General features: G+C 38.2%; 1 protein-coding gene across 5 annotated transcripts in view; it reads left to right on the plus strand.

The window, feature by feature from the left end:
• Positions 1-2,996: 2,996 nt before the first annotated feature.
• The window catches only part of LOC134536133 (uncharacterized), a 37,543-nt gene continuing 15,147 nt past the window's right edge, over positions 2,997-25,392 (plus strand). The window contains exons 1-7 of one of the 5 annotated variants that reach the window (XM_063375721.1): positions 3,014-3,119; positions 8,850-9,307; positions 11,488-11,676; positions 16,360-16,476; positions 17,413-17,476; positions 19,114-19,201; positions 20,953-22,980. In XM_063375721.1, coding sequence (XP_063231791.1) covers positions 11,500-11,676; positions 16,360-16,476; positions 17,413-17,476; positions 19,114-19,201; positions 20,953-22,980 — 2,474 coding nt within the window. In that variant the 5' untranslated portion in view covers positions 3,014-3,119; positions 8,850-9,307; positions 11,488-11,499. The other 4 variants (XM_063375722.1, XM_063375724.1, XM_063375723.1 and 1 more) reach the window with 4 other exon arrangements.

The following is a 25,392-nucleotide window of genomic DNA, read 5'->3' on the forward strand; positions in this document are numbered from 1 at the left end:
AGATTTTGAATCATAATTATAGTTGCTACAATTTTTTTTTAATTAACTTTTTCAAAAGTTGCATAAAATCTAATTTCGGCTCATTATGCACACTTCCTGTGCATATGAAAATTAAAATTTATGTGGTCTGATATATATATGACTATGAATAAGTTACGTGAAAGTGTGGAATTGTTTAAAATGGTTTGTTTAGTACACTAAATCGTATTATGTGTAACAAAACATTAACAGATTTTAGTGACCACCATTTAAGAAAATTATACTCTTATAATGAGGCTAACGTAGACAAAAACAGAACAAATAATAAAGAAGAACAAAAGACTTCTAACAAACTCTGAGAGTTGGCAAACAGTTCTATGTGACACGGACCCAGCTTATATGAATGCACAATTTATGACAACACAGGTGCACACTGAAGGTTTCCTTGTGACAATTTTTTTTAAGAGGGGTAGGTTGGGTTATAGAGCTCTTGTGATGGTTAAAATTTGAAAATCCTTAAAATGGTTACTGCTTAGGGCAAAAAAAGCTTAGTTTTGCTGATCCTTATACAAAAAAAATTACAATAATTGAGGTATATAAATTGTTGATTTTAATTTAAGTTCATCCTCGAAAGTACGAAAAAGATACAATCAATTGTGATTTTTGGAGTTGTACACATGTACAGAGGCAGAGGTGGCCCCGTCTTAGCAAGTCCTCTCCATTTACTTTTGTAAGGCTTTTATATTTTGGAGAGGGGCCAAATCCTGATGAATCTCGTCATTAAACTGGGCAAACAGAATAAGGTACGACGCAATGCAACATTTTGTCTGATAGTAGTTGACTTCCATGTATTTATGTAGAAGCAGAAAGCAGAATCCGATGCAGCACAACACCACCAAACTGTTGCTATCGGACACGAGGTGTCAAAATCAAATGACTGCACCAACTTCGTTGTGTGAAGACTTTCAGTATAAAAAAAAATTGTCAACAAAGGCATGCAGTGGTGTATTTATAGCTTACTAGTTAAATAATGTTTTTCATAGTTACTTTATTTGAGGTAAAGTTTTTCAATTGATTTTTCCTCTGTATGGTGCGGGATGAAGATTGACTGGTATATATTTATGTTAGTACAGGCAGGAAAGTTCTATTTTATATAATCAATATTTGAAGGAATATCACAATTTGATTACTAGAATGATGTGGAGAGAAATAAATTAAAGAAAATACGGTGTTAAGCTGTCACGAGGCATTGTGTAATGTTGTGTTGCTCTGATTCTGTGTGCGCCCAGACATATGAGACAATTTTTTTTTGTGTGACATCTTAGCTCTCGGTACACAGCATTTGGTAGGAGTAATTCCATGGATGGAATGGAAGTCGCATGGAATGGAAATGTTTCACCATGGTGATGCCATCTGTGGTGAATGACGCGAGGCAACGTTCACAAAGCCAAAGGAAAACTCTATTGTATCAACTGTTTGATGAATTTTAACAAGATGGGCAGTGTTTAGATAAAATTCTTTGTTGAAAACCAGATTCTGAGCCAGGGTTTAGTATTTTGTCAAGTCTTTTTTTGCTTTCATTGGAGCCATTTTAATATGTATTTTAAAATTCTGCTCTGCAAATCAAATGATTCTATAGTTAATATAGATGCTCCAGCAACAAATTCTAGCTGCAGGTGTGGAAACTTGTGTAATTCGCAATCCGAAATGTAATTGAAAACACAATTACACCCAGCATTATTTTAAAGAATTCTACGTTAAATTTTGTCTGAGTTTCATGTTAGAAGTGTATTTGGAACATTAGAACATTTGCTCGTTACCACGGTTAGATGTTACACATCTCTGGGGAGTACTGAGAGACTCACGTGATTTTTTTAATGCCAAATAAGGGATACACAAAGTTGAAAGAATACTAACCCTCCACTTTTAATAACACTCAAATAATTTAATCCTTCCTCCCTAAATGTCCATATTTTATAATGACAAGGGCTGGCACGGAACTCTGGGCGGTTGCTTGGCATGCCTGGTCCTAGAACCACCCCTGTTTGTAGGTCCCATGTCTGTGCACAAGATCTAGAAACTTTGAATAGCTTGAGCATCGTGTGCCTCTTTGGCTCTCCATACACAGCCCAGAAATGGAATGCAGTCTGAATTGTCAATATGGAAATTAAATCAGTTACAGATTAATTTTAAAGTAAAAAATATTAAGATATGAACGCTGCCTATACACTTATCTATGTGGCTTTCAATACCTACTGTGTACAACATTTTTAAGACCTAAAAAACATCTGTGAAAACATATGTATTACTTAGTCCATTCCAATTTTTTCAGACAAAATATTTGTTGCATAAATTCTTGTGACTTGTTTACACCCCTATTATTTCAATTAAATCATTTTGGTTCAGTCTTAAATACTTTATTGCATATTTGCAATAAACTGATGGTAGAGATTCATCTACACCAGCCTTGAGAAGCATTTAGCCCATAATGTTTCAACTTATTTTTTGTAATGAATGTATACTGCCTTTGAATATATATACAGTATACATATTCAAAGGTACTGCCAAAATTTGTCATTTGAATTCAGATTCAACTTGTATTAGAACTATGCAAATTTATGACAGTAACAGTAAAATAAACCATTATGAAAATGATTTTTTTTTTTTTTTAATTTTTGTGCATTTTTAAGAACATTTAAGTATTCTTATCCCATATAAAAAATATAGTGGTTTATTTGCTGTAAATTACTTTTAAATAACTCTTCTTATAATACTTAACTATACATACTTAACAAATAAGAAATAATTTAAATCATTAATTTGTATCAAAATCTATTTAATAATTTCTTTAATTGTTTTCAGATTGAGAAATTTTCATACTAATAAATTTTTACTAAACAATAATTCAGCCACACCGGTCGAGTAAAACACGTTTATTCCACTTTTTTTTCACAACTGTGGATTTGTATTTCTTTTTTCACAGCATCTCGACGGCAACTTTCGCGCGCAAACCTTTGTTCTCGCTAGAGGCGCTACTGGGCTGGCGGCCATAATGGAAGTAACCAATCAGCCATGTTTTAATTTCTAGTAGAGTATGCAAGGCTTTTATGGGGTGGAGCATCATCCCTTCAAAATCGCAGGTACGTAATTTCAGGTAATTAAGTGCAGTTTTAACATCCGCCCCTTATATTTCACCCCGGAAACGATTTCTTTCCCCGCATTCCAGCACGCGTTGAATGCAGCTAATTTTACGCCTTTGGAAACGCGATTTCGCAACCACGTCCCGTGCGTGTGACTCAGTGCATAACTGCTGACCATGTTTGCGATTTGTCGCGGATTGACAGTTAGCGGCATTCTCGTGCCCGAAGTTTTTTAACGCGCGGCGGGCGTTAACGTTTTATGACGTGAATATGGATCGCGTCCACAATGGGCGTGTGGGTATTGACCTTCATGTCTAGTCGCTGAGACGCTGCCAAAATTCGAAGATTTCCTCCTCGAGGGATCGTTTTCCGTGTGCGCGATATTTGTTGTACAATGGCAAATTCCGCACTTTCGTTTCGCGTCGGACGTGGTTTCACCTGAGTTTTGTTGAAAACCATTTCCGACGGTAAGGTTAAAGTGAACATCGCGATGACACTCGAGAATTTGCTTGGTGTTTTCGGAATGTCATTTGCGATTGCGTAACTGACGTGACCTAGGCTGCTGATAACTTCCTTTGTTGAATGTATTTGCACCTTCTTTTGAAGTATACAACACGCACTCAACCGAACAGGCAATTGTTGTAGTAAGTAGGCCTGACATTACATGATGAATTCGTGGAATGCTAATTCGAACAGAACTTCGCTGATTGGGCGGTGGTCGGTTGTAAACACATGAATCTTCTTGTATTCATGTGACTTTTTTGTACCTTGATGTTGGTTTTCACCCCAACCTCTTTAAATAACTTACTAGACTAGTTGGGTGGTGTCTGTATGACTCATTCAATTAGTGTCAAGAAAACATTATTTGGAATGTAAGTAACACAGAGGGATTCAACAGACCAGTTAATTTTTGAGCTCAGGCAAATGTATGCTGAAATATTTTCCCTATTTGAAATTGGAAACATTTAATTATATTTGGTCTACCAAGTTAATTAATTGGATGATAGTATAATTTCCTAATAGGTTTAATATGCTTGAAGTGAGATTAGAGCACATGTGGTAAGATTCATAGATGCTTGGTTAGCATATCCAATCTAGTAGGCCTATCTAATCTGTGCAAGGATGCTGTTAAGTCACATTCTATTATGTACTGCCAAGGTTGTGTATACATATTGCTTTCCAGCGATCCATTTCTGACTTTTTATCACATTCAAATTTGCATTAATTTTGCGGAATCATAATTGGTGTACTGACTACACATAGGTAAGTTATATACATGATCCAACTGACAACATATAGGATAAATAGTTTCATATTTTTAATGTCCTGCTGACAAGTATTGATATTTATCTAAAAGAGGGGGTGAATCTGAAATGAAATAAAATAAAAAAGCTGAAAATGTGTGTTTCTACCTCAACATTGGTTAATTATTCTATAAAATGGCAAAGCTGTAATATTTCATTTCATTATCATGAATTATTTTCTGGCAGCATGTTCATGGAAAGATATGATTTCCACTATATAATCCAGCCATGTAAACCTGAAGTGAAATTTATTAAAGTTGCAATAGCAATTATTTATAGCAAGTTTAATCATTTCTAATGGAAATTCACTTGTTTTTTGTTTGGTAAACCACATAATTTTCCTCTGTATGAAAGCCAATCATAATTGCAGAATTTTCCAGAACTCTTGTCTAAATTTAAAGAACTCAATTTTGTGACTGTCTTTTTTTTTTTGTGTTTTGACAGTATTTTAAATGTCACTCGCCTAACCTTACAAGGACTCTACACTTCCTTTACGATCACCGAGACCAGCAAAACACCTAGCCTTTTCTGAACCTAAGATAATGGAAAACATAATTAGGTACATGAGAATAAGAACTCTCCCTCCCGCAAATGCTGACTAGTAAGCCAAGGATCGCGACTAAAGCCCCGTGCAGTGGGTTGATCGCGACACTCGCCGGCCTGCTGGGTAAATATGTAGTTGGGCGACGTGTTAAAAAAAAATTATAAAATCCGAAAATACTTTTATTCTATGCTCTTTAACTTCCTCTTTTCATTAAACCCGGCGGAGATAAGAAATTTCAAATACTTTAGGAGATATTGAATTTTTTAATTTTCATCACAATATCCATGCATTCATGCGGCGTTCACCGTTGTTTCTTGTTTACGAGTATGAATTTTTTTTTCTTGCGGCGTTCACCATTGTTTCCCCACCTCTAACTTAGGTGAGTTCTTAAAGTTTCAAATTTTTATGTTTTATTTGTCATTTGTATATTGTAGCGCAAGTAATAAGTTAAAAAAAATATGTGAGTTCCTACTGTTCATCCTTTGTCCCGGTTTGTTAGGTCAGGTCAGTTACATTATAAATACATACTTTAAAACTAAACAACCATTAAAATTAATTCATATTATTTTTAATGTCTGCTTAGTTTGAAAGTATTTATAATGTGTTTGACCTGACCTAATCGACCATTTTAATTAATTAGGCATTCACGAACACACAGCAAAATAAAAAATTGCGGCGGTCGAATGATTGCATAGGTCTTGTATTGCAAAATAAAAACGGCGATATCTCCTAAAGTATTTGTAATTTGTTATCTCCGCCGGGTTTTATGAAAAGAGGAAGTTAAAAAGCATAGAATAAAAGTATTTTTGGAATTTAAAATTTTTTTTTTAACAAATATCGCCCAACTACATATTTACCGCCTGCTGTTCTTCGGCAACTTGTCGTTCCGGCAGGGTGCTCCCTTGAAGTCCTTGGTCGGAGTGGCCCTCTGACCTCTGGCTCGGTGGCTACTTACACCCGCCGGCCTGATGATGTCAGAGTTGTTTGCCTCGATTCATGCACACCTGCGGCAACTGCAACAAACAGGGTGCCTTACACTAGGCATTTTACTGCTAACTTCACAAACCATGCGCCTAACTGCTCCAGGCAAGGGTTTTAAAGTAATGGGGTGTACGCCTGATTACAACCATCAATATTGCTCTCGTATATATTAATTTTACTTAAAATCTATTAGAAATTCCACCATTAAATTCACGAAACACAAACAAGTTCATGTCCCTCGTCACCATTACAATCATGATTACACCTTAATTCTCTACGCCATAACACTAAAATAATTCAGTGTGAAGAAACACAAATTTTCCTTTCTCTCTTGGATACTAAACTTATTACCACACACATTCAACTAACTTCTTACTGTATACTAAATACTTAAGATATACTTTTTGAACACTCGCCTACTATCAAGATATTCCATTCCAATTATGTTCTGTTACAATTATATGCTAATTTAATTACTTCACTCCTACTTGTACCAAAACCACTGTTTTCGCTACTAAATTTACACTGTCGTTTGTTTTTATTTTCATGATGTTCATTCTTTCAATATTACCAATATTGCATATTACTACTAATTCCCTTCGTTCTTCCATTCAAATCTATCATCATTGGCCATCTTCAATATGTCTTCCATTTCTCAACCATACATGGGCCTACACACACACATTGCTTACCGGTATCGAAGATGTAGACTTGACCCAAAATTTCTGAACTGGTGGTGCACTTTACATCAGTACGTTTTGTCTAAATATCATGAAATCTACGGAAATCGTAAAATAAACCAAACCTACAAACCTTTATGGGTAAAAAACAAAATATCATTAACTAATCCCACGTGTTCCAATCAGAAAGGACTTTAAATATTTACCAAAATTAGATTGTCCAGCAGACAGACAGTAGGAACGTGCCCATTCCAGCTGTTAACCCCATCTGGAACATGTCTGCCTTTATCGTTGGTGAGGGGGTGGAGAAAACCAGGGGAGAAGTGACCAAGAAGTAATCTTCACCAGTCCGGGCCATCCCGTGCTTTTTGACATCACAAAGGCAGGGATTTTCCAAATGTATCACGCTGTACAATTTGATCGTTTATTTAATCTTGTAAGTATTGTGACACTTTCATAGTATTTATTATTGTAATTCGCGGGTGCGTGGGAAAAAGGGGATATGTCAAAATGTCATTGTAAATTACTTATCCCCTTTTTCACGCACGAAAACTGTCAGTTTGTGATGTAACTCCAAAAGTTCAGTGCCATAGAATAACACACAAGGGTGCTAGACCTAACCCATTTGGACCATTTTGTAGAGCTTGTTCTCCTTTATTCCATACCATAAAAAAAAAAAAAAAAAAATTTGCCAACATTCATTTGACTTATCCCCTTATTCCCGCACACTCGCGAATTTATGATTTAGCCACACCAACTTATTTTACAGTAAGATAATGTATTTTAATTTGACACAGTGTAGTTTTCTCCCCACTGCGACAAAGTGACTGCTCGCCAGTTCAGAGCATTGCTCTTAGAGACGATACACTCTGGAAGTACCAGCGAGCGTCGCACTCATCATCCCGCCTCACTGACACACATGCACCCCTGACTCAGCGATTCTCTTGGGCTGTTTCTGTAAATTAAACATTGTACCTCTTATCTTATCTTTCACAAATATTTTATTGAAATTGTTACCAAGTGTGACTTAATTACTGTAAAACGTTCCGTTCCACAAGTGATAACAATAAATTGCAACCACTTGTGCAACTTTTTACGCCCATTATTTAATACATACTTGGGAAATATCAGTTGAATATATTTTTGAAAAACAAATGCAGAAGAGTTATAGTGTTGAATTTACAGCACTAAATAGTTATTTACTAATAGTAATGATGAGAGAGAGAAATCAATATGGCATGTGAAACCCCACCTTAAACATGATTAAAACTTGTGTAATCTTTACGAGCCCATACTTGTTTTGTACAGAAGCTGCTAGAGACATTGTCTTATCTGTGTTGAGAATTTCCTCGTTAACTGTTCTGAGAAGCCTGCCTTATCTCGCCACTGAAATGTGGCTGCTAGACTCTGCAAAGGAATTTGTTGCTGTGTGCATTCCCCCTTCTCCTTTGACTTCGAACATAGTAGCGTGGTTTCTGCACAGACGTTGTTGAATTGTCCTCTTTGTTTTCTGCTTACCTTTTTTTTATATGACAATTACTTTCTTAAGGTATATTTATTTGAAATTCAAATTGCCATCTATTAGATCAAATTATCAGGTTTCAGATTTATCACACAATATTTAGTTGTTATTGTTTTTATAGTTTAAAAAAATACTTACTATCTCAAACTGATAATCGGATGATATCAAAGAAAATGTGGGTGTATGCAATTGCACGATACTGAAACTTCTGACCGTCAGAAATGTTCTTGTGAAGAACAAAATGGAGGATATTAGTTTAAAAATTACATAGTAGTGCATTTTACAATGTTGTAAGCATTTCAAGTGCTAATTTTTTTAGTGCATAATTTGTATTATTTGAATACACTTTTATGTGATGTAGTGGGAAATGTGCTTTATTGAATGAATTAAGTTTGGCCAGATATTATATTTTAGTTGATAGCCTCTGTGAACCATGATATGACTAATATACTTTTTAATGGTAGAACAAATGTTATTATAAATTCTGAATATTTTGTTGAGACTGGTATAATTTATACCAGACGTCTGCAAATTTGTTTGTGGATGTAGAGCCGAATCACTATTGAATGACTTGTTGGTTTGGATCATCTTGTCTTTCATTAAATTATTGAGAAATGGAATCATGTCATTCCACTTCTAAACTTGACATGTCAGCCAATATCTTTGTGCTGTTAACAATTTTGTGATTTCTGTTTTCAGTTTCAAGATGGGGTGGTGAAAGGCGACAAATCATGCAGTCTCGAAACACAATGAACTAACTAAAAAAAAAATTATAATCTTACTTTGAAATGCATGATTTTGTGTGTTAATTAATAAACATTTCTCGGCGTTCTAAATTCAAACCTTGCTGTTCAAAGAACTTTTCGACGTTGGCAAACCTCTGCGAGTTGCTGCTTGAAGTAAATGTCGGACACTAACACTTTGATGGCTCCAGCCCCATGCGTTGCGGCGAGACTGACCTGGCTTCACTCGGAGTGCGCGACAGAGCGGAAGAACGTGGCAGTTTCGGTCCAACGGGAGGCTAGTCTCGGCTCTCGTGGCCATGAGGAGTAGACACAGAGTCGGCAGTCTGCGGCTAGGCAACGACTGCTCACCCGTCCGGACGTCTCGTGAGCTCGTACACCCGCCCCCAGCTTCGCCCTTCGATCTATGCTGAGGTAAGCCAAGCCGGTCATCGTGTTTCGTGGAAACATTTAAGGGTACATTACGTATTAACGCCACCGCAGCAGAAGTTGCGCTAATGCGTGTGAAATCATGTGAAACGGTTGATTATGTCAGGATAGCTACATCATAAATTCAATTCATAATTCCTAAGCAACCGTAAGAAATAATTTTATAATATTTTTTAATGTAGCTATACTAACCCAACCAACCGTCCACAACGTTTGAAAGTTGTTTTAATGTAGCTAATCTTACCTAATTGACCATTCACAATTTTTGAATAAAGTTCGTTAAAAAATAAACACAAACCTGTGTGGGTAAACAATTAATGGCGGTGGCAGCGGCAATGCACAGATATTGAAATGTGAGCTAAAAACTGGGATTTCTCAGAAACTAGAAGGAATTCGTTTGTTGTCACTGTTCCTAATAAACTGGCTCTACCCTTGATAAAATTATTGAAAACATTGCAGGTGGTAGCACAATTTATTCTGACAGTTGGAAAGGTTACCAGTGTTTTATTTTATGATTTGTCGCAAAAAATTTAGGTGTAGATTGGTGGCACTTAAAAACCGCCAAATCTGTAGCTGTGGTGGCGTTAATACGTAAGTACCCATTTTAGGTAGGTCAGTTCGTAGTTACTTTGCTAGTTATCAACGTTTTAAACTTTGGAATTTTCTACGTGAAACCTATTGTATCCTTGTGGAATTGCTGATTTTATGTGGTGATGTTTAAAGTTCAGTTTGAAGTATGTAAGTAGTTTGTTGAGAATATTTCAGTAAGCTTATGTTTATTTGATTTGTGGTTCTTGTTTTTTTGCAATGGATCATGGCCAAACTACTGATAAAAATTGGTCAACATCTTGCATTAAATTTTTTTTTTTCAAACGGAAGATGTGTACAAGTTTCTGTCCGTGCTCACCCACCACCACATTTGATAAAATGCACAAATTTGTAGTCTATGTAAGCCGATTTGGAGTGAGGCCGAGTGGTCAAACCATTTTGCCTTTCATCAAATTTGAATTTTAGAAGTTATATTTTGGATTTTTTTATTTATTGGTTTTGAGGTTGAGTGGTTCAGTCCGCTTTGGTGCTGATTAACGTCACATTATGGGATGACTGGCTCCTATTAAATTCCCCATCGCGTTCAGGGCTGTAAACCGATACGAAGATCTGGTTTATGAATTACCCTATGAATGCAGTGTCGCAGCAATGCAATATACAAACCAATGCAAGACAATCACTGTAATTTGTAATGTAGAATGTAAATTTCTACTCCAAATTTATTTTTTTAGGCTATTTAAAATTTATTGTGAAACCATTAAATTGGGAAGTTTAAAAAGTGTAAAAGGTCATGTATATAACAAAAACATCTATGCACATAAAGTCTGTGTCTTTAAAATTTTTCTGAATAGTCCTTCAAATATGGAAGGCAGAAATGCAATAAGTTGAAAGTTGGGTGATGCTTGCATTCAGGGCTCGATTTTAGCACCTGTCCGCCTGCCCGGGACAGGCAAAATCTCGTCCGGGCAGGCAAAATAAAAAAGGCAACTGTCCGGTGGACAGGTGCAACTTGTGACGCCGAGGTTATTTGCACGCACTAATGCAGCAGAGGTGATTAATAACATTTATGCGACCGCAAATAAAACGTCTTTGACAATATCTATAATCTATAAATAAACAACAATGGCTGTAAGTGAGTTTGATCTAGCACCAGCAATAAATCTCTGGTATCATAATGTTCAGAGAAAACGTCGACCCTTTCAGCCTCCTTATCGAAGATGTTCAAGACAGAATCAGCCAAGTAATTCGTGCAGTGACTCAGACAGTGACTCGTCTGAAAATGATGATTAAATAAGGATGTTAAGTGTGTGATAAAAATAGGTGCAAAATATAGCAAAAATCCTTTTTTCTCACTTTTTCAGCGACTTTTTTTATTTGGGTAAAACAGCGGACAGGCAAATTGGATGGCGGACAGGCAAATTTTCAATTACACCTGTCCGTTGGGCAGGTTAAAATATTCCTTAAAATCTAGCCCTGCTTGCATTGCATTTTTGCTTGTTGTGTAGTTAATAAGGTTGCAGTTGTAATAAAGTGTGTCTCCTTATTTCCGTGTCAGAAGTAGCTTTGATCTTGGAATGAGTGTCGTGTGTCCTACGGAGTGGTTGTGTTTGGTGCAGGATTGTGGGAGCATGAAGTACCCGCAACTGGTACCCATGCCCTCAGCTGTCCAAGACTGGCTGGATGAGCAACTGGAAGCTCGTGGGATTGATGCTGTGGTCTACACGCGCTACATTCTCAGCTTGCTTCAGAGAGACACTCTCGACCTGTTGGACGATCCACTCAGCCTCTCGCCTTCCAAAGAAAAAGTAAGTGCCCCACGTTGTGTTCTTGAACTTTTCCATTCGTACTATTTAATTTGTAAAGTAGTTTAATAAACGTGGCATTGTAGAAGGGGGAAATCTGGAAACAAGAAAAACTCTGGGAATTGAAAGGAAAAAAAAAATTTAAAACCTGGAAAATAAATGTTAAGTTACCGAACTTGATTGGTGATTTTTTTATATATTTTTGTACTCTTTTCTTTCTTTAATGTCTTAAAACCGGTCTGTACTTCATTTGTAAATGAAAATATATCTGTTATCGTTAAACGTAAGAAGAAAAAAACTAATGAATCAATTCTGTATTGATTTAGAGATTTGAAGTACTGTGAAAAGTCTAAAGTCATTTACCAGGTCACAATTACAGTAGAACCCCTGTCATACACTTTTCAACGGAGGGCACAAAAATTGTGTATGATGCGGGAAAGTGTATGAAAAGGGAATGGCAATAATGAAATTTTTTTCCAATCTTGCATACCAGCATAATGTCAGATTAAACATAAATACATATGTGTAAATAATTGCATTATATTAATGAAAGATATGAATTCACCATTATATATACATATAATAAAACAACCAGAAATGTAAAATACAGTCCATAATCAAGTAAAGCTGACATGAGAAACAGTGGCCTTACAAAATGTTAATGAAGTCCTTTCTTAGAGGGAAGGAAAAGTCACCAAGGCTAAATTATAAATTTAAAAAATTAGGCTATTGTAAAGAAAATCAGAAATTTTTGATTGTTTATTTCATTTTACAAACAACTTTATGCAACAGAACAATTTTCAAAAAATTTTAACTTGAGAAACATAAAATACAAAACAATCAGATCGTAAGAAAACAATAACAAACGGATATATTAAGTTCAAAGATAAATGAACGCACAAAATATGAGATCCGTGCCTTGGTAAAGCGCGTGCACCATTTTCATGATCATTGCTAGTTTGCGCCACTAGTCTCGCTTGGTGCTGGCCATAGATGCTACTTGCGAAGTGCACAGTCTTCATGATACTATCCATATCTATGGTGCGATAAAGTTATTTTCTTACGTTTGCAAAGGTAAACAATGAATGTTTTTCAAAATAAAAGCATTTAAACGGAGTTTATAAGGAGGAAAATATAAAAAAATTGTGAATTTTAGGGCTTTTCCGCTTCCTAAAAACGTATGAAACGGGAAATTAATGATTTTATAAGTGTATGTTCCGGGAAAGTAAACCATTGTAAATATAGTACTTTCGGCGGGACCGAAATTAATCGGTGTATGACACGGGAAAATGTATGAAACGGGAACGTATCATCGAGGTTCTACTGTATATATTTTTCCAAAGTTTGATCAAATATATAGTGGTTTTATGTTAGACTGCCAGCGTTGAAGGCACAGCAGTGATGGAAATATCAGTGCAAACTGTGTATGGAGTGAAAGGTTTTAAGTGCTGTTAGACATGTTACATGTGGTTGAAACATTTTTCAGTGCGTATTTTTAGTGTAATATATTTTTGTTATTTTACAAAATTTATTAATAAAACGGGATTTGGTTGGGCAGGGAAAACTCTGGGAAATGTCTAGGGTAGAGAATAGGAACCCTGTTATTATGGTATTGTTAGAGACAAGATTTAATGGTTCCCTGTTTTATCGCAATTTACCACATACTCATCCCTAGGCATTAGACGGGTTAAATATTAAATGCCAGTGTTAAGTGATATAGAAATAAACATTTAATATTATTTCACTTAAGGTTTGTAAGAGGTAAAGAAACTTTATGCTAAAACCATCCTTTGCAATTAATTGTATTCGTTTTAAATTTTTGTTTTTACACAACAAATAGTAATTTTCACTCTGGTTTCTGCATCTGGGGCAGGAAATGAGATAAAATTGAAAAGCTTAACATGTACCATATCTGATAAATTAATTGTTAAATTGGTTATCTGTAAAACCTTTAAAATTCATGAAGAATAATTTCAACATAAGGTATTTAAAATTATAAAAGAATTCGGTTGTACAAAATTTTGTAGGACTTTTTTTCCTTCATCTTCATCAAATGTACCTCAGCTTTGATAAAGTTGTACAAAGATTCTATTTAAAAATTATGCTTATGTAGTATACCGATGTATAGGATATTTTTTGGGGCAGCCTTGTTCTATCATTCTCATTTAAGAGGTAGTTGTTTGTTATTTTACTGAAGTTTATGCCAAAAGTCCCAAGTAAATGAGTTTAAAGTAAAATAATTATCATTCGCCTATTTGAAAGTAGGTCAGGTTGGTTGTGCTGGGGGCATGGATATGCTTGGTTTTCTTGGTGATGGATTACTGGATTGGTTATGGTAATTTGTGTATCTGGACTTGTCTGTGTAACTGTAAAACCTGGAAAAGTCATGGAAATTCCTCAGTGATAGTAATTTATGGGAACATGTCATGCGCAGGTATGTCACCTCCCAGACTTTGGACTTTTATCTTCCAGATAGTGTTTTAGTGCATGGCCACACATTGTAAAATGTTGTATGCGATGTTCTGTATGAACTAGTACAGCTATAGGGATGGTGGATGTGCATGTAAAATAGGTAAATTATTTGGAGAAAATGTCGTCTGTGAAATTTGTAGTTTTGGTCATGGAAAAGTCGGGGGAAATTTTCCTGCAGATTTGTGTGGACGTCCTGATAAAACTTTTGGGGCTCATAGCTAGGAGCGTGTATCATCGTTTATCATCCACGTTCGTTGCATCAGCTGTGTTTGCAGGTTGTTTTGAGGTCTTGTGTGATGTACAGTTATTTAGTGGTCGGACTTATTTTGCGCTCTATAAAGTATACAGTTTACGTTCGGTAGATTCAGATTCATGTTCAGGCTCTTGCTTTATGTGGGAAGCTTCGCAGCAGACATCATGTGCTCAGTACAATTTGCGAATTTTGGGCTAAATGATTATATTTTATTTATAAAAAAGTTTTTTTCATAATTAGCATCTCACGTTTAAAGTGAAAAGGGTGATTTTACTGTCTTAGTTTGAACTTATAAAATGTAATTTGTGATCAATTTAAATGTTAGTGGTATAAATTTCAGATGGACACTTTGCTTGCATTGGATGTGTGTTCCAGAGATAATTTAACTAAACAACAAAATAATTTTTCGTGCATTAACTATCTGATTAAAAAATTTTCTTGAGGTATTTTGTGATATTACAAATGGTTTTCTACCTCTCGGTAGTGGTAAAGGGGTCCTTAGAAGTTCCATAATTTTTTTATTTCACGAGAGGGTACGAACCATGAACTGGAATTCACTAGCACTGAGTTGGCTTCCAAGTTGTTCAGAGCCCAATATGATCTCGGGAGTCCCGTTGTCTTAAGCCTCGGTGCATATATGTGTTTCGTGTGACATTCGGGGATTACCGAGTGACACTTTCGAGCCTTGGACTCGTACATCAGCCAGGTTGTCTCACCGCAGTAGCTCGTGTGCACCAGGAGGTGTTTACTCGATTGAAACCTAGCATATTTCCTAATTGGCGGTGAAGTGACTCAGCCAATGGATTTCTCGGTGACCAAAAATATCACCGGACCAAAGAAATTATCTGTGCTGTGAAATCACAGATGCATAAGTAACTTAATGGCAGAAATTATTGTTGCACTATATTATAATTGTTTACAACAAGAATTATCATTTCATGGAAAACGTTTGAATGCACGTTAAATTCCAATAGCCACTTAATGTAAAATCTTATTGTATTTAGCTCTAATTAAGCAATGTAGAATGATGTGTTAGATGCACAAATCGTGAAAGATGAGATTTTAAATAAAATGGTACCCATCTCCATGTTTGTTGACTAGCATAGTGTTGAGCTTGGAGACTTATCGTTCGAAAATAGTTATGTCGCAGCAGAGGATGGATAAGAATAAACCTTCAAAGTGTTAATTTCTTTAGTCTATGGAGTAAACATCTTTATGGATGGCATTCAAGGTTACGCTGTAACAATTGTTAGTTGGGTCCACCTTGGCTGTGGCCTTGAAAGCTGAACGGAATGGCTTTAGTAGGAAGTGTCGAGCAGCTAAAGGTAGGTAAGGCTTCGGTTAAAGGTCGGAACATGCGGGCACAGTAATTTTGCTGATTAGGTAAATGTACGTCAGGACTGTTGCACGAGTTTAAATGCAGTTGCTAATTCTGAATAAGTTGTGTTCACGACGTGTCTGAACAAGTCAATACAGTTTCATTAACAGATCTCTTATCTCTCTCTGTCTAAACTATCCTATACATCTATATATATATATATATATATATATATATATATATATATATATACACACACACACACACACACACAAACCTATCAGTATTTTTGTCATGTTACCTGTCACAGGTGTGACATAGGTATATAAATACACACCTATTTGAATGCAACGTTGTGTCAAAATTTTGGAAATAATTTTTGGATATTTACGACTTTTAACAAACGAACTCTTTTTATTATTATTATTATTATTATTATTATTATGTATATGGATTATCTTTCCCAAGTATGATTTCAGTCATTACTGTATCGTTAATTTTTAATAGTCGGGGTGAAGCTATCTGTAAATGTTGGTTGGTTTTCGAGAGTTTTCCTCGAGTGCAAGTGACCTAGACAGCGAGCGTTGACCGGAGCAGTTGGGGACCGTGCTGGAGGGCAGGGGGGGTGTGTGTGTGGGTGTAGGAGACGGGGCGGCGGGCCCGCAGGAGGGGCCGGCGGGACGAGCACTGGCATGTCTGGGACAGCGAGCAGCTCAAGCGCTCTGCCGCTGTGGAGTGCCTCATGTCTGCCTCCGACCAGGTACACCGCTGCTGCTGCTGCTGCTGCTGCTGCGTCCACCGCATGCCCCTTTGTCCGCTTGGCGCTTCTTGTGTTGTGGCGCTGCTGTGTCTTCCTTCCTTCCTGCCTTTCTCCCTCCCCGGACTAATACAATCGTAAGGGATCGTCCATTAATCATGTGAGGCTCGAAAGGGGGGGGGGGGGGGGAATCACGAAATATTTCAAGGGGGGAGGGGGGTATTGAGAGATATCACGTGTATTAATTTTTTCGCGCAATTTCTACTAAATCGAAAAGCGACGCGTGACCTTGACTCGCCGTAGCCAGGCAACAAAATCCCCGCCCGCCGAATACATGCGTAAATCACATATAAGCCTTTCCTTTATTATTTTTTATGCCAGTGAGAATAAACCTGCAACCTTAATATGTGTCTGGACATTTTTATCACTGTGCTTAATTTTCCAGTATTAAATTATATTCTGCCCATATTTAAAGATAATATTCCAAAATTTTTAAAAATATTTTGTACCAAAAAATACACGTGATTTATGGGGGGGGGGGGGGGGGGGGTTAAAAATTTGCTTTTAAAAAAAAAACGTGATTAATGGATGACCACTAACTAGGGAGTATAACAACCTTTCGAGAGTTGTCGGCTATAACTTCAGTACACATACTGCTGATTGAAAATGTTATATATTGCTGTGTTTATCATTAAAAATTTTAAGTAGAAAATGTGTTTCTTTGATTTTTGCTGCTAGCTGTCTTGATTGTTTTCCTTGTGTTTTTCACCTCATTTTCTATCAAATGTTTAGTGACACATAAAAACTTATTGATTCGTGTAACTTTTAGGTAGTGTACAGTTATTAAATTTTGTATTGTTCTCATAAATAATGTATCTAAAAAAATTTCTTGTGCAAATTTAAGTATTTGAGAGTTTTAACTATTATTCGAATTTTCAGAAATTTGGCATTGAAAAGCTGGTGGATGAGCTGTGTGCCAAATTGAAAGAAATTCAGAGTGAAGGTAAGGTTTACATTCATTTCTCTTCAATAGCTGTCCACTTCTATTGATTTCTATTAATTTTCCTTGGCATTCACTTCATTTTCAATGCCATCACATAATTTTCATTGCCATTGCATCATTTTCTTTGTCAGCCTAACTTTTGCTTCACCGACTTCCACTTTGCCTGCTTTTTTCCTCACATTTCCTTTACTCCCCCCCCCCCCCCCCCCCTTTTTTTTCAAATCTCCGTTATCTTTTTTCCCTCACTTTCCCTTTTACTCCCCGTCTCTTTTTATCTCTTTCATATCTCTTAATATTATTTCATCTCTTAACCTTTTTACCCTTAGAGCCTCTCTTCCTCATGTCATTATATGGCTTGCTGGTAAGGTTCACACCAATTTGCATTGTTAGGAGACAGTGTGCAGATTTCACTGTGGGTAGAGCAAGTGGGAGAGGAAAAAGACCATATGTCAGGACAACGTTACAGACTTGGTCTCAAACTCTCTATAGATGGACTATGAATAATGTACACGCACACTATTTTTATTATCACCATGTTTAATGGTTCCATTTGACACAGACACCACACTGAGAGACTACACGGCCGTAGATAGCTGCGACGTTTTGGTTGTGAGTTTGTCTTAAAAACCGTCATAAGAACTAAATACTGAACCAATAGGCTGCACGAAGTAGGCAGGAGAGCGCTGTCGTGATGCAGTGTGACCATGGGCAGCAGGTAGTGCGTGGCCCCGAGCAGGCTTTTAAGTCGGACTGCTTCCTTCTAGTCGAGGGATTCTGCACGAGAAACAGTGTAGCAACCCTTGCCGAGCAAAATATGACTTTAAAAAAAAAGAAAACATGCTTAATGAAACTATGGATAAGAAACATATGAACACTAAAATGCACTTGAAATTACGCACAAATCACATCCTAGATGTTTAGCTCATAATGACCTTAGGAAGGCCTTGGGGTCCAAGGATCGGAAACACCCTTTTCTTTTTTTTTCCCCTTTTCTTTTTTCCTCATTGCTCTTTCCCTTCACATCTTATTTACTTTGCATCTCTTCTTTCCTTTGCGTCTCTCATTTTGCGTCTCTCCTTATCTTTGCGTCTCTCCTTTCCTTTGCGTCTCTCCTTTCCTTTGCGTCTCTCCTTTCCTTTGCGTCTCTCCTTTCCTTTGCGTCTTTCCTTTGCGTCTCTCCTTTCCTTTGTCATCTCTCCTTTCCTTTGTCATCTCTCCTTTCCTTTGCATCTCTCCTTTCCTTTGCGTCTCTCCTTTCCTTTGCGTCTCTCCTTTCCTTTGCATCTCTCCTTTCCTTTGCGTCTCTCCTTTCCTTTGCGTCTCTCCTTTCCTTTGCGTCTCTCCTTTCCTTTGCGTCTCTCCTTTCCTTTGCGTCTCTCCTTTCCTTTGCGTCTCTCCTTTCCTTTGCGTCTCTCCTTTCCTTTGCGTCTCTCCTTTCCTTTGCGTCTCTCCTTTCCTTTGCGTCTCTCCTTTCCTTTGCGTCTCTCCTTTCCTTTGCGTCTCTCCTTTCCTTTGCATCTCTCAACCTATTTCCATCTCTTAATTCTCATGAATTCCATTGATAAACAAAATTGTAAATGTTTTGAAATTTTCAGTTTTTCTTCTAAAAAAATACTGTGCCTCTTAAATGTTTACAGGTGAAAAAAGTGTTCATTTGGAATTGTCGCAGCCACCACATTCAAACAAGAAACTTCAATCACCATCTCCTCAGGATCAGATAAAAAAGTGTGTATTAACAATTTCAACTATGCCCTGTTTCGTGTGTGTGATAGCACACGTGGATTTACGAGTTTTATCTTTGAGTATTTTAACACATCATACTGTGTTGCAATACCAGATTATAGAAAAATTATATGGTAATAAAGGAAGCAAGCAGGAACACTCTGAGAGAATTTGTCAACAGGGGAGTGTCAGCTCTGGTAAATAATTTTTGTTGTATTGGGATTAGTCATTTCTCTTTACATATGTATTGTTTTAATGTTTTACTACATATGCCTATTGCCATGTTTGAGTCACTTTCTAGAGAGAGAAAAAGTATTATTTACAGCAAGTTTCTTTGTTTCTTTCTGTATAGGTACTGCATTAACTTAAGTACTTTAGCCAAGACCAAAAATAATTGTAGATGTTGTATGTAAATTAGTGATATTACAAGTATAAAATGTAACTAAGTTTTTAAAATATTTGGAACCTTAAACTATTCAGTTCAATTCATTAACTGCCTAGTAGGCATATATATTTAAATTTATACAGACTGTAAAGCTATTTAGGGTATCTTCACATTTATTGTAATACTCTGCTAAAGTATATACATACACACACACGTGCGCAGAGAGAGAGAGAGAGAGAGAGAAAGAGATCTTGCTTTAACCGTGTTTTTCGGTTTTCCTTGGACCCAATTTGAGGGGCAGGTGTCTAGGTAGTCTGCATTAAAAAAAATTTAACTACTTAAAAAATGTGTGTGTGTGTGTATAAAACATTGGTTTAACCATGTTTTTCAGTTTTCTTTGGACCACTTGCCAGTCATGACCCTGGATAATCTGGGGTCTACTGTAGTTGAACTGCCTGTACTGTAGTCCAGTTCAAAACTTTCAAGTTAACTAGCAGTGCACTATTATTATTATTATTATTATTATTATTATTATTATTATTATTAGGGCACAGTCAAATTATACTACATCCTGTTCAGACATTTTTTAGGCTTGATTTAAAATATAATGTAGTTTTATGGTTTATATATATATATACACACACACACACACACACACATACATAATTGTCTATCAACATGAATTTTCATGATATATAACTTAAGATGTCATTGATTTTGCTGCTGTAATTGTCAGCATTGGGCAAACTTACTTTTACTAAAAAATATAATGTGTTACTGATTGGGAACATGTATTCAGATAGGACTATTAAAGATAAAAATAAATTTAAAAAAAAAAAAAAAGAATTTACTATCCAAACAGCATACTAACAACAATATTTATATCTTACATACTGAATAATTTTTACTTTCGGTTACCAACATACTGTTTAGGTTCATATTCAATTTTCCCACTTTAAAAGTAGAAGTTTTATTCATACCAAAAAAAAAATTAAATGAATCACTTGAAATTAGTTTTTTATAAATTTAAGTTCAAAGTGTGAATATACCATAAATATCATCATCATCCATTAATGAATGTCCATCCGTCATCTTCCAACGTCCAGTTTACAGCCGGTCCAGCAAAGTGGAATGCCTCCCATCTTCCTAGGTCACTCCACCATCCATCCTCCATTCTGTTCCATTGTTCTCCTCTCGTGCACTTCACCTCTCCCTGGTCTTCCATGGGCCTTCTTCCTGTGTTCTTCAGCTCTATCAATTTACCTAGTCTGCTTCGCTTAGCTCATTCTCTTCACATGTGCTATGAAAAAAATCCTAATTGCATGCCATTGAAATTGCTGTGGGTAATGGTTTGCCGGCTTGTTTTCAGGTATTATGAAGCCTTTCCACCTTTAAGCAGTAAACCGAGCAAGGCAGACAACCAGTCGGTCGTCCCCGAGATCCCCGAGGCCACGTCCGTCTGGGGCGGGAAGAAGGAGACGGAGGGGAGCGACACACGGGCGGGCAGCAGGCCGTGGGCTGGGCGAGGGAACATGAAGCTTCGGAGCCAGGGCAGCTGGGAGAAGGAGAGCTACGGCTTCGCGTGGAACATGGCCGAGGAGCGGATGCTGGGTCCCGAGGAGGCCGGGTGCGAGCCCCTGCGAGTGCTGCGATGCAACCGGCAGAACCGCGGGGGCGACGCGGGACTCCTGGCCTGCCGGCGGCTGTACGAGCGGCAGGCCGGCTGCCCTGAGCGCTCCGCGGACGACGGGAAACTCGCCCAGCTCATCGCAAAGTTTGACCGCAACATAGAGGCCTTGTGGAGCGCCGAGGACGTCGAGGAAGGCGAGGAGCAGGAGCTGCCCGTGGATCTGAACGAGCTGCTTTCGTCGCCCGGCGGCGAAAGGTCGCCCGTCGAAGCGCAGTGCCCGAACAGGTCGGATCCCGCGGGGCAGGCCGGAAATTCGTTCATACACAGCGGCACGAACATCACCAATTCCATTTGGTCCGACAACCCGTCTCAGGACGGTTCTGTCGAGCACGAGTCTTTTGTAGTCGATGCAGCAGCCCAACCCCTTGGCATTCAGGAAGTAGTAGATGATGCTGCGGAAGTAAATGTATCGGTAGATCATAGCGATATCAAAGTTGGCTCTCCAACGAACACGGTTTCAGGAGATTATGGCAAAAATACTTTCCAGTCTGAGAATGTGGATGGCTACAGAAGTTTGCACCGGCAAAAGGAAATTTTCTTGAACCAGCATTATGACAGTCTGGAGTTGGGTAGTATTTTTAATTTTGCCCCAAAGGAAGATGCTGCAGCTTCTCGGAACAGGTTTGAAAATTTCCCGCCCGTTTTCAACAACATGTCGTGGGGGTTGAACTACCCGTTGCGGGAGGTGACGCGCGGCATCGCCGTCCAGGTACTGGCGGAGACGGATGACGACTCGGAGCGCGGCGGCTACGCGAACGGGCTGGGTCACATCAGCCGGCCCGTGGGCCAGCCGAGCGCCCCGCATGGGAGCCTCACCGCGCTCAACCACCACGGGGAGGGCAGCAGCTTCAGCGTCGTGGTCCCCCGGCAGGAGCCGGCGTCGGCCCTGCGAGCCTCCGAGGCGGCCGCCGACCAGAGCGTGCCCACCGGAGCGGAGGACGTCGCGGCGAATCCGGAGGGCGCGGCCGAGGAGGAAGACCTGCTCACCTCCAGCCGCACCCACTTCCGGCCGATCCGGCAGGACAGCTCGGAGTCGCGCGGCGGGAACGTGGGCCACTACGCCGACGGCACCACTTTCGTGATCCCCAACAACTTGGAGAACGTGTCGTTCAAGAGGAGCGACAGCGGCACGTTGTACCTGGAGGCGGAAGCGGGCGTCGGATCCCCCCGCAAGTACATGGAGTACAAGGAAAAGGAGCCGTACGGCGGCCGGTACAGAATTTACGTTCTGGAGGCCGTGGACGACGGCTCCGACTTTGTGCCCAAGTTCCAGGTGTGCCAGAACGAGAAGTGCTGTCAGACGGAAGTGGAGGATGAAGAAGAGAGCTTGGTGATGAGCGACGAGGAGGTGGACCCGAAGCGAAGTCGCCAGACCATCTCGACCGTCGACGAGACGGAAGAATTCTTCTTCCCCGGCGACGAACACCTGGTGGCCAAGCTCATAAACGACATAGATAACGATGACTGCGGGGAGGCCAACTCTAGTGATTGCTCGTCGTGTAATTTGAATGGTGGTGATGGCACCGAAGCACTTGACATTAGGCCAGATGTTGACCGCAAGGGTTCTGATGAGTGGAGCAATAATATAAAAATTTGCTTCAAGTGCAACAATAATAATAATATCCTTGCTTGGAGGAATGGGTGGCTGGATAGTGATGAAGGCAAGATGGAACTGTGGAACAACTCTACTACTGAAATCCCCTCATGGTAAGTGTAAGAGCAAATGGTATAGAAGCAAAAGGATTTCAGAGACTGACAAATATCTTGTAATCTGTAAACTTTGGAATCTTATTTATTTTCAGTTTCAGTAACACAATTATAGAATTTCTTATAAGCACATCATTCTCACACAAATTTATAAACCGATTATACTGTCGGGCAAAATCCAAACATTTGGGGTGGGAAATTGTGTGCTTTTGACATTTTCCAGGCCCGAATCATCGTGTTAATCTATGTGAATTTAATTTTAAATTTTAATTTTGCAGTGATATACATATTCTGAGTTTTTGTGGGTAGATTCTCTGAATTTTTTTAAAACAAAAAGATTTGCATTTTCAACCAAAAAAAAAAATTAATTTTTCACTATCACAAATTCGATAAATGCATGTTACTGCTCATTGGTAGAGTCCCGTAAAAATGGTTTTATTTTTCCTTAAATTTCGTTTTGAAAAAATCAAATTTCGGTTTTATTTCGCTGTTTTGGTTTTTCATGTTTACTTTAACTTTTGAGAATGGTTTTATGACCTACAAGTTTTGCTTGGCTAAATAATAGTGGCACGGCGTATACTCGTATACTGCACTCTAAAGTCAACACTATTGGCAAATAAAAATTGTAGGCTTGAAACAGCTCGGCACGGCCCGGTGCCGCCTAGCGCACTGCCTCGGCACGGCCCGGTGTCGCCTAGCGCGCTGCCTCGGCACGGCCCGGTGTCGCCTAGCGCGCTGCCTCGGCACGGCCCGGTGTCGCCTAGCGCGCTGCCTCGGCACGGCATGTCTCAACTTAGTATTCTTTTAATATTTCTTGCTGCTGTTCTTTGTCCCGTTGACGCCGTATTCACTTGCTCTGCGGTCGTATTGCATTTGCTGAGAAGTGTAGTTACGGCAGTTAAAGGTCACTGATTTTGCTTATCAATCGGCGTAGTGCCATGTGTTCATGTTTACGAGTAGTAGAGGTGTAAAAGTAACGAAAAAAAGTGTACCCGTATGTATTCGTTACTATAACAATTAGTACTCGTTACTATCGTGTCGCTACGTTACTCGTTACTTCTGATACCGCATAACATGCAATGTTATGTTGCAGCAACGAATCGAGTCGTATTGCGTACGCGTACAGTATGACGTCACGTAAATAATAATAAATAGAATATAAACAATTAACAATATTTGATAATTAACAGTTTTTGTTAACCAAGAAACAATTAAATCTCATTAGAGCGGTTTTATTATATTATCTCTTTTAAGATAAAAACAACAAAAAACGTGAAAATACGCGATAATAAATAACAAAAACATACATATTTCTAATTTGTAAAAAATACTTTCTTATAAACAGTAAAAAACTTGGACGACAAATTTCCATATTATACTTAATAAACAAACATCGTTCTTTGTAACGTAAATTCATCGAATATGCGCGCGCATGCGTAAAACATACGAAAAATGCGAGTAACGAAATCCAGCCGTGTGTAACGTTTCGTTACTCGATACTAGATGGCACACCCGTTACTCAGTCAGTACCGAATACATACGGTTTGCTACACCTACAGCTCTAACGAGTAGGTTGCCAAGCCAGTCAAACGTAGTTGAAAGCATGAGGTTGTTAACTGTTCAACATGAAAGGAAGAATGAAAATTTATATTTCTCTACAAGATTAATGTGTAAATACAGCGGGTTGAAAATCATGGCAGCTATATTGTGTTGAAAACATCGCCGGTATTTTTTATTAACTTTGTGTTGATGCTCAGGTACATTTTTCTCTTTTTAATTAGTTTATGATTGCAATTACTGCTTTCGTTTCAAATTGTAATGATTACGTGACGGGAATACTGTAAATCATTATTTACTTTCATTACTACAAAGCGGCCATGTTGAAACTTAGAAAAATGGCGATGTGCCGTCAACGTCGTGTTTACTTGTTTTTCGCGATGTCTTGCATGGGTGGTCTAATTCATTATTATCAGTTTTATTTCTCGATGCTGTGCTATTTCGGTGTTTTGTCGCGAATTAAGGTAAATTGCGGTGTTATTTCGCGATATCGCGATTCGCGAAATTTCCGTGTCTCTACTCATTGGTAGTTGTTAGCGTGCCTGGACATTATTAGTATCTAGCTTGATCTACACATATTTAAATGCCGGTCATTTGTTGCTTTTCCTTGAAGGGCATCAAAATGAACAATGTTTTCTTTTGCAATTTCGAAAGATTTCGTTTTGCTGCTGCTTTGTATTATGCAATTCCACGTGTCAGCTGCAGTAGCTGTGAGAAATGGCAGACGTTTTAAGGGCTAGTTTACCTGACGCCTACTGGATGTGCTTTTGCAAATCATGTATATCAAATCATGGCAGAATTGCTTTTAGTCTACTAAAGAGTTGGTTAAATAATCGTTTATGATATTTTAAAATT

Source organism: Bacillus rossius, chromosome 10 (genome assembly GCF_032445375.1).
Source record: "Bacillus rossius redtenbacheri isolate Brsri chromosome 10, Brsri_v3, whole genome shotgun sequence".
NCBI lineage: Eukaryota > Metazoa > Arthropoda > Insecta > Phasmatodea > Bacillidae > Bacillus > Bacillus rossius.